Genomic DNA, 16148 nt, shown 5'->3' on the forward strand with positions numbered 1-16148 from the left:
TTGTAGTTGACCCGGTGGTGTGTGTTCTGTCTCTCAGGGGCAGTGTGGAGCCGGGGGTGGAGGCTCTGCTGCGGTCAGCAGGGGGCAGTCTGCTCCACCTGTCTGTGTCTCAGTGTCCTCACATCCTCACTGACAGGACGCTGTGGTTGGCCAGCTGCTACTGCAGGAACCTGCAGATGCTCACATACAGGTGACTCTCTTTACCTGTCTGTCTACCTGTCTGTCTACCTGACTGACTGATCACCTGTCTGACTCTTTACCTGTCTGTGATGCAGGAGTTCATCAGACCCTCTGGGTCAGGAGGTTCTCTGGGCCCTGGGTGCTGGCTGCAGGAACATCAGCAGCCTGCAGGTGGCGCCGGCTCATCCCTGGTCAGTGCACTCACACACTGTATAGATTCACTCACAGTGTGTGTGTGTGTATATATAGTTTAATTATGTTAATTCACATTTTACCATAAATACATTTTTTAATTACGTGTCATCTCTGTTTTCCTTTCTCTCCTTCAGCCAACAGCCAACTCGTTTTGGAAACCGCTGCCTGCAGACGATTGGTCGATGCTGGCCACACCTCCAGTCACTCAGTGTGGGCGGGGCCGGCTGTGGGACTCAGGGATTGGTTTCTGTTGGTGAATGAAAATTCTCTTAGTAATGTTGTGTTGAATATTGGAAAGAGGACACTTCATAAACATTACAGTAAAAAAGAATCACAATAATCATCAATAGTTTTGTTTAAAATATCACAAATATTTAAGAGAAATTATTAAACAATTAATCACTTCATCATAAGAATGAACGACAGATTAATCAAATAGTAGAAACACAATGGGACACAGACTTTTCCAAAAGTGAGTAAGAGTTGATTCGACTTATTAAACAGAATTAAATGTAATTTTAAAAAAAAGTTTCTTTGGTCGTGTCCTCAGAGGTTTTTTTTCATTTTAATAATGTTTAATATTGGAGGTTTCTCAAAGAGTGCATGTAACTCCATTTTTATTAATTCATCTATTCTTACTAATTACTCACCTTCGTTTGAAGTTTTTTGTTATTTGTATTTATAAGATCATTTTTTTAAAAGTGCTACGAGTAAATAAAAGTTCAGAAGATTAAAAAACAAACATTTTAGTGTGTAAAATGATGGACAGGAGAAACACAATTAGAGTTATTACCTGTGTGTGTTTTCCGTGCAGTGCGTACCTGTGCTCACCTGCAGGTGTTGGAGTTGGAGCGCATCACCGACATGGGCCTGCAGGTGGCGATAGAGCTGTGTCGAGCCGGACTGAAGAGTCTGCAGACGCTGATCCTGACGCACACACCTGTCAGCGGTCAGGCCATCCTGCACTTCCACAGTGAGATGAACTGACGCTTCCTGTGGACACAGTTAATTATCATCACTCTGACATGTGACTGATTAATGCAGCCTCCTCCATGTGTGTGTGTGTGTGTGTGTGTGTGTGTGTGCGCAGGTGTGTGTGACAATATCAGGTCCATCATGGTCGAGGTCTCGGTGTCGGATTACTTTGAGGAGGCGGACACTCAGGAAGCTCAGCACCTGTTTGGAGAAATCCTCAGCACATTAAAGGTGAGTGTTTGTTATACTTTATAAAAACAGTGGCAGACGTTTCACCATGTAGCAGCTTAATGTGTGTGTTCTTCTTCAGGTTCTTCAGAAGCGTCCCGGCCTGTGTGACGTCCTGCAGGTTAAAGCTGAAGGATTCTGCTGACCTCAACACACACATTTGTACTGCCTAAGTCTTAACCTTCGTTCAGTACTGTGAAGCAGTGAGGATCTCATGGTGCAGGAACGTCCTCACTTTGATGGTTTAAAACAGGTCCTCACAAAGACCACAAACTAACACGTAAATGTTTGTACTTCTATACTTGTGAGGACCCACGTGACATGATGCATTTCTTAATCCTAAAGCCAGGGGTCCATCGAGGACCCTCCTTTAGGATATTCACAGCAGTCAGGTTCCTTCCTGTGCGACGTATTTCCGATAACTGCCATAATTTCCAAGTGCCCGTTAAGACCTCAAGCATGTGGAGGTTTATCAACGCTTATTAAGTCACGCTTGAGTAATGAGGACATCCCATGACTTAATACATGTAATACATGGCACAACCAAGCTCAGACACTTTGTTGGTTTTATTTAATTTCCATGTATCAACAACCTTTAAAGAATATTTTAATTAATTAAACAGTTAAATCAAGTTATCTAGAAACAAATTGGCCCATATTATATAAAATATAAAAGTGATATTAGTGCTGAAATGATTAGTTGATTAATGAAATTCGAATCGATGAATCGTTTTTCTTAACCTAACATCTTTGTGTTTTGAGTTGTTGAACAAATCGCTGTTTGAAGACGTCACATCGGGCTTAAGGAAATTGTGAGAATTTGTGATTTTTCAATGTTTTCTGACATTTCATAAACCATCAATTGGTAAAATAATCACAAGCCTCATCAAAAATTTCCAATACAGATTTCAAAGATGGAAATTATTCTTTTGTTAAAAGGATATTTTGTTTTTCAGGTCTCTGATAAGTGAAAATCGTATGAATACAGATAATAACATTTATGCTGAATCCAACGTGTTGTAATGTTCAACTTTTTCATTTTCATTCAGTAGTAAAACCAGCTTTTAAGTGGAGTTAAGAGCGGTGTCCATCAGATGTAGGTTAAGTTTATGATATGTTGAAACTCAACATTGTTGCAGAGCAATTTTCTGTTCATCGATTAATCGACTAATCATTCAGCTCAAACACACTTAACACTCCTCTAACCAGAACCCGTCCCAGAACTCTGATATTTCAGTCACTCAGAACCTCAGAAAGTTTGTTTTATGGCAATAATGTTGAAAAACATAAACTCGCTGGATGGTAGAAAATCCTCTCTCCAACTTTAAAGGTGGAAGAAAACGTCAAGTATCAAACTGAATGAGTCGTTCAGTTACTGTCAGTTACAACAGTTAGGAATGTGGTACGATAATCCTGGATCAGGACAAAACCTTGAACTTTCCCTCACAGTCCCTTATTCTGCCAGAACGATTCTTCACGAAACCCCAAACACGATCTTTATTCCTCTTAAATGAATCACAAACACCTTTTCCCACCACATCTGTTTTGCACTTTTTAAAGACAATCCTTTATCTCCCCAAACTTCGAAACTTCATCTCCATTTACACTTTAACAAAGCTCAATACTCCCCCTTAAATTAACCCTTAGTCTCCACTAACAAACCCTTTATTCATAGCTTTTGCTTTTACGTACAAACCCTTCAACCATTAAGCCAATAATATTAGCAATAAGGATTATAAGAAAATCCTTATTCTACCTTAAAAGCTATACCTCTTGTCATAGAAACCTTTAGTCTTACTTATTATAAATTAGTATTCTTTAGCTTTACCTTAAAAATAAGCACAAGCACACACAAGTATGCACAAATATTTTTGCACAAGCACAAAACACATCGACTCATTCGCCAAAGACATGAATCAATTAATCAATCAATCAGTCAGAGTTGCAAATGTGTTGTAATTGTTGATGAAAAAGTGGATCCATCATGTGTCTTTCAACATCTTTATAGAACCTACAGGTGCTACGTGTCATTTTACCATCAATAAATCATGTTCTCCTCAGTGTTCGGAGGCTTTTGTGTCATTAATGAACAACCTCCAAGATTGTACTAAAGTGGGAAACAAGCAGGGGGCACTGTTCCTTCAGAAATGAAGCTTCCAGCTCTTTTTTTCACCAACAATTCAACTGGTGTACTAACAGTGGAACCAGACTTGAAGAACACTACAATGTGTGGAGTGTCTTAAGCGTCAGTTCATTTAATGTCCACTAGATGGTGCTCCAAAGTAAATGGCAAAACCTCCAACTTTCTTCAACAGAGTTTACCACTTGAAGTCATGTTCTCATTTCCTGCTTTCTCATGGACTCGCCTCATCTTTCAAGGCGTGATATTTACGTTTCAAAATTATTGGAAATTTTGTTTGTTAGAGGCTGTTAAAAACCATAAATATTGCACAATACAAGATGTTCTTGTCTGTGACATACAGTTGAGACTACCTTTTATAAACCTATTTACCAACTACAAAGAGACACAGAATTAGTACTGACACAGAATGACCAAGTTTATCATATTGCATAAACAAAGTAACTGTTAATATGTTTATTACTGCAGAGAACCGGAGCTTTAAATGTGAGTCTTGATAAATTTTTATTAATTTGCCAAGTTCAGATGTTTCTGAACGCGCCCCTGAACAAAGTCACACTCCAGGCTTCAGGACGTCCCGTCAGAGCTCAAATGCATCAGATTTCTGTTTGTGACAGAACAGGCGGAGCTAAGCTTCCTGCAAGACGAAGGTCAAGTGCGAAGGTCGTCCTGAGATATGTGTGTGTGTGTGTTTGTACCTGTGGGAGGGATCGAGCAAACAACCTTTAACCCCAACAAAAGAGAGAGAGAGAGAGCATGTGATGATCAGTGACAGCTTGTAAACAATGTGTTTGGTTTCCCCCGTGTGTGAGTGAGGCGTCACAGGGAACGAGTGTGTATTTGTGTGTTTTGGGGCACGTCGTGGTCGCCATGGTTTTCCTCAGACGGACCATGCTGCTTCGTTACTTGCTGCTGTCGGCCATGTTGGCTCTGCTTCTCTTCATCAGCTCCTTCTGGCTACGTGAGTGTCTCTGAAACTGGTCGGCCATTTTGGCTCCACCTCTCATAATCAGTTGTGGAAAGTAACTAAGTACATTTACTCAACTACAGCTTTAAGATACTTGTACTTTACTAAAGTATTTTCATTTGTTGCTACTTGTAACTTCTACTCTACTGCACTTATTTGACAACTAATTAAAAACTTAGAAAACTTAATAAAGTTTTATTAATGGCTGGATCCCTCTAGACCCTGAGGAGCTCAACAGCCACAAGTTCATTAATCTCTGGTTTAACAATTTGATTAGTTACAGAAGTATTACATGTATTGGCTAATTAAGTATTAATTTAATGTCTCAGTCATGGGATGATTTTCTGCCAAACTGAAAGATCATTAGTGATTATTCCTCTAATAACCACTGACATCACATGTGCATGAGGTTAGTGTAGTGTTGGACAAGGTTCGACCTGATGATGGCGCTGGAAGTAAAAGTGAGAGGATTTCCAAAGTCATTACAGTACATTACCAAAACATTAGATTTAAACACAGTGATACGTCTTTATTCAAACAGCAGAATCTAAACTACTGTGCTGTTTTCTTTCCTTCAGTTTAAATTAAATTGTATTAATAAATGATCTATAATGAAAGTTGGACCCGCTTTGAAGTTATAAACTCATTTGCTTTCTCTTCAGCTCAGGGCGGAGTCAGAGACTGTGGCAGCGCCTGGCAGCCATGTTTGATTTTTTACCACCAAACAGTAAGACTAACACACACACGTTTTTTCAATCCTTGTGGGGACCATAGATTACACAACACAATATTTAACTTAACTAAATATAAATTATTTTAACACCATTGAGACATATTAGAAACTAAGTTTTCAGGACCTTTAACTTGAACCAGATTCAAAATTTTACCGTAAAAGCAAATCTGGAACAAAATGTCCTAATTTTCCAAAAAGGTCTTTGAACACCACAGAACTTTATTGACCGTGTATAGAAATATAGATAATTTAATCATAAAATAAAGGAGTAAATGTATTGTGATGTACAGTATCATATATAAAAAACTATTTAAATTTTTTCTCTTTTAGCCCAAGCCTTCATTGGTCCCTGAGGAGTGGGCGGAGCCTGGTGGAGCCCTGCCCCTCATAAAGGAGTGTCCCGGCCAGTCGTTTCAGGCCTGGCGTCTGCTGCTGCATTTAAAGTCCAGTCTGACGGACGAAGACGACATCCTGCTGGAGCCGTACCTGCAGGGCTGGGACCAGCTCCTCAAGTACACACATTTACTTTACATTACACACACACTTCATGTCATATGATCTTATTCAGTTCAGCCTCTTGTTTCCTGTTAAAACATCCTGTAACGCAGCTTTTATTTAATTCAGTTTGCACTTCTTGATTTTGAATTTTCAGTTATTTTTCATGCTTTGATATTTGATTAATGAAAGTTTATCGTTCAAATATTATTTTAAATATAATAATAATAATAGACATATTAGCTTTGCATGACATGCTAACACATAAACACTGTATTATGAAAATCCTCGACTCTCGTTTCTCCTCTCCAGTTTCATGGAGTCTCTCGGGACGATGGTCAGTTTCTTCTCTCAGAAGGTGAAGGAAAAGGTGGTGCTGATACGAGACCTGTCACTCAAACACAGTGCAGAGGCTCATGGGAATCGCGGTCCTGCTGACAACTCTAGACTACAAACTCCAGCATCTTTTGGACTAAAAACCGGGGTGAGTCAAAAAAAAAAAGAGAGTCACAAAACATGTCTGGATATTTAAAAAAAATAGTTTGGAAGTGAGTTTCCTGATTTTTCCTCTTGAGGCTTATCGGTCGGTTCGGTCCATGGTGGAGGCGGAGCTAAAAACGGGTGTGGTCAACTTCTCCCAGCGAACAGATTCGGGCTGCAGAACGCTGCTGAGGCTGCATCGATCTCTGCTGTGGTTGAAGCTGATGTTGGAGGGTTTGGCTGAAGGACCGGACGCAGATGGACGGTTCAAAACGCCCGGGGAGCTGAGCAGGTAACGACTCCGTCACAGAGCGTCGAATATACCACAAGACAGTTCTTACGTCTGGTCAAGGTGTAAAACCTTCAGTCCGTCTTTTGTCTCCTTCCCTCAGAGACGCCTACAAGGTGGCGTTGGCCCCCCACCACCATTGGGTGCTCCGTCAGGCCGCCGAGCTCGTCTTCCTCGCCCTACCGGACAGACAGTACTTCCTGCAGCTGGTGTGTGTCCAGGAGCAGCAAGAGGCTGCGCCCGTGCTCCGCATCATCATCCACGCCCTGGCGCTGGTGCACGCACAAACTCAACGGATACTTGCCGAACACGACATGCTGGAGCTGCCATGACCGACAACAACACGATGGTACAAACAAGAGGCAAATGCTAGTTCTTTGGATCTCAACACTGTAAAAAATCTACAGTTTGAAGGAGTCGAAGGATGTGCTGATGCTTTACAAGCTTCTTACTTTCCCATAAACGTTATAAATGTGAGTTATTTTTCTTAAGGAGTTGAGCTGTACAAAATAAGATAACGGCATTTACATTTTCTTTACAGAATGTAGTTTATTATGGTCACAGTTGCTATAGCAACAAGCAGACTCGCATTTTTTTTTATAGTGAAGTACGTGTTAGCGGTTAGCTCTTCAGTTTGCTGCAGACATAAAAATGTAAAACCAGGATATTCACTGTTAAAAGTTTAATAATACCTGTTGAGGAAAGCATGCACTTTAAGGCACCACATGCTGCATTCAGGACCACGTGGGATTTGGAAGCACTCTCATCAAAATACCAAACTGTTTACAAATGAGGAATTATTGCAGAGTTCAAGGGCTGATTAAGTGAAATTAACTTACTCGGTTGGAGGAAGCGTCCCATATCCCACTCACCCTGAATGCAACATTAGTTACAATGGAATGTGAATTAAGAAACATTGAACAAATTAATCCAAATGTAGCCGAAGAAACACTAAAAATATCAGCTGTAGAGTTTCAGACTTGAACTTCACCATCTACACAACAAAGTTTAACAAGTTTTTATGTTTGAGTGATTTTTACATGAGCTGAAAGCAGTAAACACAACATTAAGTACAACACAATCTATACAGTTGATAGATACGGTACTTATTAACTAAAAGTTTAAGAGCAGAAAACGTTTGTTCATACAGCTACAGGTTTGGAATCATAACAGTATTTATTACATTAAACTGACTTTTTAAAAGTTGGAATCATCAAAACTTCATTGTTTTTGTTGATTATTTTCCACAAACCACTGACTGTATAAAACGTCACATTGTTTTGTCGAAACAAAAGTTATTTAATCCAAATTAAATAAAAGAAAAGCAACGATTTTGCTCAAAAGTCAGATTTTAGTAACAGTACCAAAACAAATAATTATTAAAACTGAATTAATTTTGTTTTGTTAATTAATCAATGACTTGTTAACGTATGTTTTTCATTAGGGTTTGAAATCGCTCAAAAGCTTTAAATTCTAATGCCAATACTTAAATTTTAAGAATTGTTGTATGGAATAATTAATTATCATTGATTATTAGCAAATTTTGTTTAGTTTCCCAATTTATTTCTAAATAAGGGCTTTTAATTTTGGTATTGATTCCACAACAAATTTCAGTAATAGCTTGTTTACATATGTTCCTTAGTAGTGCCAGTTATTTTTATCTAGTTTACCTTTTTATTTTTAAAAAAGCAGGGCTGGGTTTTGTTTCACATTTCCAATACGATACCTGAAGTTTGGTATTGATTCCACAACTAATCGATTGTTTCAGCAATTCTTTGATTTTATTTTTTATTTTAACCCACGAGTAGGGCTGGATGATTATTTGCCATTTTTCAATACCAAAACAAATGTTCTTTGTTTTTTCTGTCAGTTGATTCATCGATTATTTATCGAAGCACTTTTGTCGTTTTGTTTTTCAAAAACTGTGACCGAGTGTCGTATGACGTTTTTCAACACCTGAATTTCTGCATCAACAGCAAAACAATACCTAAGAATATGAACATGTTTATTACAAAAACATTTTCTTTTCATTTAAAGGTGCTATTTGTAAGTTTTAGATATTGCTACAGAGCTAGCATTAGCATTAACAGCTACTTACCAGTGTGGAAGAGACGATGTGAGTTCAGCATTAAACGTCTTGTAATTCCACTTTCTGAGTCCCTGTAGCGTCCAGTCAGTTAGAGGACGGAGAAGCAGCTGCTCAGAGGACGTATTGTAACTTCCTGACTTGTAAACGCAACGATGGCTGAAGCTCCTGTTATCACCTTTAATAACACCTGCTTCCAGAAAGAAAACTTAGATACAGCACCTTTAACAAAAGTGAAATGTTGAAACACGAGAAGCCGTACGCGAGAACTTTGTCTACATGAAGAGTAACGAAAGAAGAGTGTCAGTGTTCGGCACTTTGACCGACAGGGTTCAGCTTTGTGTCCCGATTCAGGGGCTTCATCCTTCGGAGGCTTCATCTCAAGACCGAGTGCATCACAGCGGCGCGACTACACCGACGTATCCCAAGATTCAGTGCGCCGTCTGAGAATTACACTGTCTAATGTAAGAATTGTGTTTCAGCTCCGTTCAACATTACAACTGTTAAAACCAATAGACTTTAAAACAAAAAAGTTTTTGTGAAAGAAATGACGTGTTGTCAAGGTTGCTAGGTGACGGGCGCTGTACTTTGTGACGCAACGGTGAAGGTGAAAATCCTCCGCAGACCAGACCGTCTCATTTGGTTCGGCCTTCGCGGTGTACGACGGCTGAACTTCGTAGACCGCGTCCTCCAAAGGATGCGTCCCCTGAGTTGGGACGCGGCTGATATGAAGCGTCTTTTAGGACGTGGACGGATCCAGAAACGGGTTTTCTTCCGCCTGGTGGCTCTTCATGTGCGTCTTCAGACAGTGGCTCTGAGTAAAAGCCTTGTCGCAGAGGGAACACTTGTACGGTCGCTCACCGTTGTGAGTCCTCATGTGGACGGTCAGGTGTTCTTGGCGAGAACACGCCTTCCCGCAAACCCCGCACACGAACAGCTTGATGCCTAAGTGGCTCCTGACGTGGTTGTTCAGGTGAGTCTTGCGTTTGAAGAAGCGGCCGCACTCGGAGCAGCCGTACGGCGCCTCGCCCGTGTGGACCCGCATGTGGGCCTTCAGCTCGCCGTTGGATATGAAGCCCTTGCTGCAGATGATGCAGATGAACGGCCTCTCGTTGCTGTGCGTCTTCATGTGAGCCGTCAGGCCGCAGTTTGAGAGGAAGGTCTTGCAGCAGATGTGGCAGAGGTACGGCCTGTCTCTCACCGTGTGGATCTTCTCGTGCGACTTCAACGTGCCAAGGATTTTGAAACGCTTCCCGCAAACCTCGCAGCCGTACCGCCTCTCGCCCGAGTGCGTGGCCTTGTGGCGGGTTAACGATCGCAGGTCGTAGACGGACTTCCCGCAGATGTTGCAGTGGTACCTGTCTCTGCCCGTGTGCACCTTGCTGTGAGCTTTGAGCTGCGCCTTCAGACCGAACGCTTTGGGGCAAACATCGCACTTGTGAGGTTTGTCCGCCACGTGGACCCAGCGGTGGACGCTCAGGCTGGACATGTGAGCGAAGGTTTTGTTGCAGACGTCGCATTTGAACGGCCGGTCTCCCGTGTGCAGAGTCGTGTGGCAGTTGAGGCCGGCGACGGTGGAGAAAGATTTTCCACAGTACGAACAGTCATGAGTTTTTTGGTACTTTCTAAGATGTCTCTTTAACTCTTCCACCGATTCGAAACGCTCGCCGCACACGCCGCAGACGCACTGCGCCTCGTCCACGTGGCTCCAGGCGTGTTTGATCAAGCTGCCCTGCATCCTGTACCAAACTCCACAGACTTTACAGGGCGTTTTACTCCTCTCCACAACAGAAGCTCGACGCCCTCGCCTCCTCAAAGGCGTCGTCGTCGTCTTTGGCGACTGCAGGTCAGGATCTGGTTTCCAGTCGTCGTCTCCGGACGCCACGTCGCTCTCAGCAGCATCTTCATCATCAGTTTCCACGTTGTGTTGTTGTTGTGACGTCGAGCTGCTGGGCCGAACGTCCACTCTGGTGCCATCATGTTGAACTGAGCCGCTGTGAAGTGAAAATTTAAATTAACAAACTTAAAACCATTTCATCAACTCTATTAAAGATAATCACAACACTGAAGATTCGAGCGGAACAATTAATCGAAATCTCAATATATATAAATATCCAAATCTCATGAGCTGCATTTTTATTTTTGATAAAGGTAAAATGTGTGTTAGCACCATCAGTGTCGCTCCGACCTACAGATCCTCCAGACGTAAAGAAACAAGACCGACGGTCAGTCAGTGTCTTAGTGAATATTAAACACAAAAACTCACTTAGACGGAAATCGTGACTCAGTAAGAAACGCAGACAGAAATGCCAAAGTTACGATTTAAAACAGTGTGACCGTCCACCAGAGACGTTTTATAAAAAGTCAGAGCGAATTTGAGCGAAAACATAATTTATTAAATTAAATCAAACAACATTTATATCGAATTTTAAGCAAAGTTTGTTTATCAAAGTTAAAGTTTTCTACCCAGAACTTCTCATGGTTAAAGTTATTAAAACAAACAAATATATATATATATTTAAATGTATATATATTTTACATTTATATATATAAATGTAAAATATGTGTTATCAGTTTATTAGTAGGTAAAACTGAGTGTAAACTGTCGTTGATCTGTATCAAACTGACTGTTTAGATGTAGCGTGAATATTTATCATTGCTATTGTAATTTTTCTTTACCGTTTTAACATCATGTTGTCATGGTTACCAGGAAGAGGAGCCGCTACCTTGGTAGTGGCTGATGAGGTGTAAGAACAGTCCTGCAGTAACTCCCCCTTCAGGAAGGTGTTTGTATTACTTTTAATTTACAGTTTTTTTTCTTCATTCAAATCAACGAGGGAAAAATAAACAATAAATACAAACTTTTTTCTGTCGTTTTAATAAAACAACTAAAAACAATAAATCCTGACTTTCTGTCTCTTTGTAAATCACCTTGAACCGAGTCCGGCGTCGTCACTTTTTATCACCATGGCGACAGAGGACGGAGATTCGTCGGCTTCATCATTGTTTCTTGGTAAAAGGTTGAGCTCCTCCTCCCCCTGCTCCTCCTCCTCCTCCTCTTTCTCTCCTGTCTACAAGAGTTTGTTCACAAATGAACGTTTTTAATTTATCCTTCGTGTCACAGTGGGACATCTGTAGAGTGACGCTACAGTACCTTCAGTCTGATGTAGAGCAGGGTCTTCGAGACCCCGGTGGACTTGGTGGTCCTGTAGATCTCCTCTGGAGTCACAGACTTCAGTCTGAGCCTCTGGAGTCTCCGGCTCCGGTCCGACTTGAACACGTCGAAGGGTTTGTTGTCTCCAGCCAGCTGAGGGAAGGTGGACCTGAGCAGGTCCAGGAAGTCCGCCTCCTGCAGACCACGGGGACACCTCAGGTCCTGGACCGAGGATTTCGTAAACACTGAAACAGAGGACGGAGTTTGTGTCTTCGTTACACATTTAGAAAAATAAACCAACAAACGCGAGGGATGAGTCAGTTTACATATTTCATATTTACCATTTTTTGAGACCACGTCTGACTGGGAATCCTCCAGCATGCAGATCCGGAGGTAGTGGTGGGTGGGTTCTTCACCGAGCCGGGGTCGGCCACGCCTCCTCCTCTCAGACCGATCACTGGGAGACAACAAGCTGAAAAACGAATGACAGGAAACTAAATACCTACAGCATGTGGTTTGTCATGTGACCAGAGAGGAGATTCGTCATCGCTGTCATCAGGCTCAGTTCTCTTCTGTTCTTCGTTACCTCGTGTACGTGTCGGTTTGATCGGGCGTCATCGAGGCCGAGCTGGACGGAGAGTCTCCGGCGGCTTCGTCCGGTCTCTGCAGAGGAAGGGCTTCGCTGCTGGGGTGAGGGTCCTGTCCTGTCTGTAAAAGTCCCCCAATGATACTTTCACTCAACACCGACGCACCTTATTACCCTGCTTGTATCCAAATGCCCCGGAAAACAGGTAAAACACTGCCGCCTTGTACAAATATCACCCTGTCGGTGCAAAATACTTTAGACAGGAAAACCTGCCCCGTCTTTATCAGCTGAAAAAAGTTTGCAGTTGTTGATATTCAGATTGTTTTGATGTATAAGTTACACATTAAAGACTAAATTTACATTAGGGCGCCTATAAAGGTTGTGGTTCATCCTAAATGTTGGCTGTGTTAACAGATGGATTCAAAGAGGTTTGGTAAACAAAGACACAGGTGCAAGAACACAGAACCTTGAGTCGGATGTAGAGGGCTGAGTTTCCCGCCCCCGTGGACCTGATGGTCCTGTAGATCTCCTCTGGGGTCAGGGTCGTGACCTTCAGAGGCTGGAGTCTCCTGGTTCTGTCGGAAGTGAAGAAGTCAAAGGGTTTATCGCCCGCCAGCTGAGGGAAGGTAGATCTGAGCAGGTCCAGGAAGTTGGCCTCCTGTAGTCCACGAGGACACTGCAGCTCCTGCACTGGACACTTCTGAAACACTGGGAAAGAGGAGAATTCATCATGAGCTTATGGATCTAAAAACTGAGACTGATCGTCTTGATTGTTTTTCTCTCAATACACTTGATTGATTCATTGACTAACTCTAGTGCTTGAGACCAACCGCTTTTCGAGAGCACATCGTTCTGCAAGTCCTCCAGGATGCAGATCCTGAGATCCAGATGGGTCTGCATGTCACTGATCCGAGGTCTGCCGGGCTTCCTCCTGTCAGACCGAACTCTGGGGGAAAACGACCTGGAGGAGGAAGACCGGCAGCATGTTGATGACATGGCGTCTAGTATTTGGGTACTTTACTTGGGTATTTCCATATTGTGCTACTTTATATTTCTACTTCATTTCAGAGGGAAATATTTTACGTTTTGGCAAAAAAATAAAATGAAATCAAGATTCAAGAAAAGTTTGTGTCTGTGCTCTCCTCCTCTGTCATTAACCATCTCCAGAATAACATGTTGCAGCATTTAGGTTTCCCTTCACTGGATCTAAGGGACCAAAACAGCAAAGGGTGTCCACATACTTTTGGCCACACTGACCATTTTCATTAGAGTACTGGGATTTGTAACCTTGATGGTATTTGAAAATCCGGGTCCTGCAGATCTTCTCGTTTCTGTCTGCAGCTCATTGCCGTTTGCATGGATGGCCGCTCCTCTTCGTCTTCACCCTCATCATCATCATCGAACCACAGGAGGCCCAGACTCCCGGTGTCCTCCACATCTGGACGGAAGTGGAGCATGAGTCAAAAGTCCTGTTTAGTTGTTGGATTTATTTGTGGGTGTGAAGAAGCAGAGTTTAAAACCCCATGATCCGTGCATGAACAACAACACATCGTCTGCATATTGACACACGTAATGTATAAATACATAATAACATGTTTATTTGTACTCTGAGGAAAAGTCAAACCAAATCAAATTATTCTGCATTTGTCAGAGCTGATTTATGTACACTGTTAGGTCCACATATATATATATATATATATATATATATATATATATATATATATATACACGCCCATTCAGTGTAAGGACATACCTGGCTGCTGTCTGTGCTCCTCCTCCTCCTCCTCCTCCTCTTCCCCCTCACTTACAACAACCACATCATGGCTGTCCAGATCTGGAATCAGGGCTTTGAGGTTTCAATAAGAAGATAAATTAGTTTCTCTAAAATAGAAAGGAGGATTTGAGAATTTCTATAAACTGATGAAAGAAGCAAAAGTCACGCAAGAAACTTTTGTAAATCCTGCAAAGTTATTTCTACGTGTAGTTTAAGTTAAGCTCATTTAACAGACTGTGAATAATGAATTTACCAAACATTTTTTGTAAGTAAACACTTTCCAAATTGTAAATCTCTTCATTAAAATCTGTTCACTTCATGTACTTTGTTGGTGGTTTGTCAGTGAGCAAAGAAACGTTAAATTAACCCTTTATTAAATTAAGTTTGACAAAACAGCGTTTGTGACCCGATGTAAGATAATAGAAAGTCTGTGAACCAACTTTTTCTATGTAGATACAGCCCGAAATTTAAATCACATCATGAAAATTGGTGTAAGCATTAACTTTATGAACTTTGAAATCTGCATGTTTGAAAGCAAAGAAACTTTAAATTAACCATTTGTTGAATAAATTGGGAAAACTGATTTAATTTCCAAAATGTGTGCATCAATACACACCAAACTGTAAATCACATCATGAAGAAAAAAAGAATTGTGAAGGCGTTCATTTAATTAAAAACTTTACATACACACAACTGAACTAGATGTAATGCAGATTGAACCAACATGAAAACTCACTTAACTTACAACATTTAATAAACCTTTTGTTTGCATTTACGAGCCTAATTGTAAGTTACATTATGAAAATTTGTATAAGCTTCAATTTAAGGTCCTCAGAATTAAAGAGGCGTGTCGGTGACACTTTAAATTAAAATTAAAACTAGCATAAACTTAGTTCAACAAATCACAACTTGGAGGGAGAGACAGTCACAGTGAACATAAGGCCCAATTAACCAATTGGAAAAAACGGATTTAATTTACAAAATCTAACGCAACATTTTGTGTATTGAGTTTTGCCGATTTGTAAATGACGCCATGGAAATGTGAATAAGCCTCAACTCAAAGTCCTCTGAACTGAGGAGGCGTGTCTGAGAGCAAAGAAACTTTAAATTAGCAGTTTTTTTAAATTTAATTTAACACCACGTCTTAATAAGGCAAAACGTTTGTGAGTCGGGTTTTTCATCCACCGACCTCTTCTCTCCAGTTTGACCCGCGGCTGCAGGAGAACCTCCAGCTGTCTCCTCTGCCGGGCGATCTCCTGCCTGAAGCCCGAAGCCTCCTCCTCATACCCGGCTACGGTTCTCTCCACCACCGCTAAGATCTCCTGCGCGGCCGTCGTCAGTTTCTCGCCGACGATTCCTCTCAGTATCTCGGCTTTAGACATGTCGAGGCCGCCGAGGGCCTCGGGGCCCCCGCTGCTCCTCTTCATCCAGTAAAACATGCTCATTTGTTTTCACGGGGGGGGTGGTGGAGGGGGGGTTTGATGCACAGCACCTTCGCACATTTGTGGAGACCGAGTTGTTCCAGGTTTCTGTGCAGCCACAAAAGCTGTCCGACGAGAAACAAAAAACAAAGGCGGTGCGCGGAACCGAAGCTCGTGATATTTTACTGAAGTTGTTTATTTAACTTTTCCAGTTCCCTTATTGATGCTATAATATATGTATATATGATTTTTGATTTTAAGGCTGAGATAACTTAATCTATCACATAATAAAGTATATTATATAATCATAAACTTCTGTCTTTAACTTTATTTCTCATCAAAACTCAGCAGTAAATTAACAATGTTTAAAAAAACGTTACTTGAAATATTTCAAACTATAGGCAACCTGAAAACTAGCTCAAATTGCACAAAAAAGTCAAATATA

The 16148-nt window shown here is 41.4% G+C and overlaps 3 protein-coding genes across 5 annotated transcripts in view; 2 read left to right on the top strand and 1 right to left on the bottom strand.

Annotated features, from left to right (window-relative positions):
- The window catches only part of LOC111661040 (F-box only protein 41-like), an 11565-nt gene extending 8599 nt beyond the window's left edge, over window positions 1-2966 (top strand). Inside the window, exons 12-17 of the mRNA XM_023414504.2 lie at window positions 38-190; window positions 276-371; window positions 510-628; window positions 1190-1348; window positions 1466-1581; window positions 1661-2966. Coding sequence (XP_023270272.1) covers window positions 38-190; window positions 276-371; window positions 510-628; window positions 1190-1348; window positions 1466-1581; window positions 1661-1723 — 706 coding nt within the window. The 3' untranslated portion in view covers window positions 1724-2966. The remainder of the gene's footprint in view (window positions 1-37; window positions 191-275; window positions 372-509; window positions 629-1189; window positions 1349-1465; window positions 1582-1660) is intronic.
- A 1377-nt stretch (window positions 2967-4343) lies between these two features.
- LOC111661067 (ceramide-1-phosphate transfer protein-like) lies at window positions 4344-13967 on the top strand. 3 transcript variants are annotated; one of them, XM_087176126.1, is made up of 7 exons: window positions 4344-4679; window positions 5348-5412; window positions 5749-5930; window positions 6226-6397; window positions 6489-6685; window positions 6786-7031; window positions 13850-13967. In XM_087176126.1, exons 1-6 carry the CDS (start codon window positions 4589-4591, stop codon window positions 7012-7014), a joined length of 936 nt encoding a protein of 311 aa, XP_087032252.1. In that variant the 5' UTR covers window positions 4344-4588; the 3' UTR covers window positions 7015-7031; window positions 13850-13967. The 3 variants fall into 3 exon arrangements, with proteins under 3 accessions (XP_087032252.1, XP_023270297.1, XP_023270298.1); XM_023414529.2 differs by lacking the exon at window positions 13850-13967 and having other exon boundaries at window positions 4347-4679; window positions 6226-6400; window positions 6492-6685; window positions 6786-7157; XM_023414530.2 differs by lacking the exon at window positions 13850-13967 and having other exon boundaries at window positions 4347-4679; window positions 6786-7157.
- On the bottom strand, window positions 7350-16077 carry LOC147818674 (uncharacterized). The gene is made up of 10 exons (XM_087176124.1): window positions 15472-16077; window positions 14262-14354; window positions 13796-13946; window positions 13339-13469; window positions 12975-13216; window positions 12509-12630; window positions 12264-12394; window positions 11923-12167; window positions 11700-11839; window positions 7350-10762 (listed from the first exon to the last, which is right to left on the bottom strand). Exons 1-10 carry the CDS (start codon window positions 15725-15727, stop codon window positions 9508-9510), a joined length of 2766 nt encoding a protein of 921 aa, XP_087032250.1. The 5' UTR covers window positions 15728-16077; the 3' UTR covers window positions 7350-9507.
- Between the last annotated feature and the right edge of the window lie 71 nt (window positions 16078-16148).

The sequence above is a fragment of the Seriola lalandi genome, unplaced genomic scaffold, assembly GCF_002814215.2.
Source record: "Seriola lalandi dorsalis isolate HSWRI2012SDOR001 ecotype SW California unplaced genomic scaffold, Sedor1 jcf7180002054532, whole genome shotgun sequence".
Lineage (NCBI taxonomy): Eukaryota > Metazoa > Chordata > Actinopteri > Carangiformes > Carangidae > Seriola > Seriola lalandi.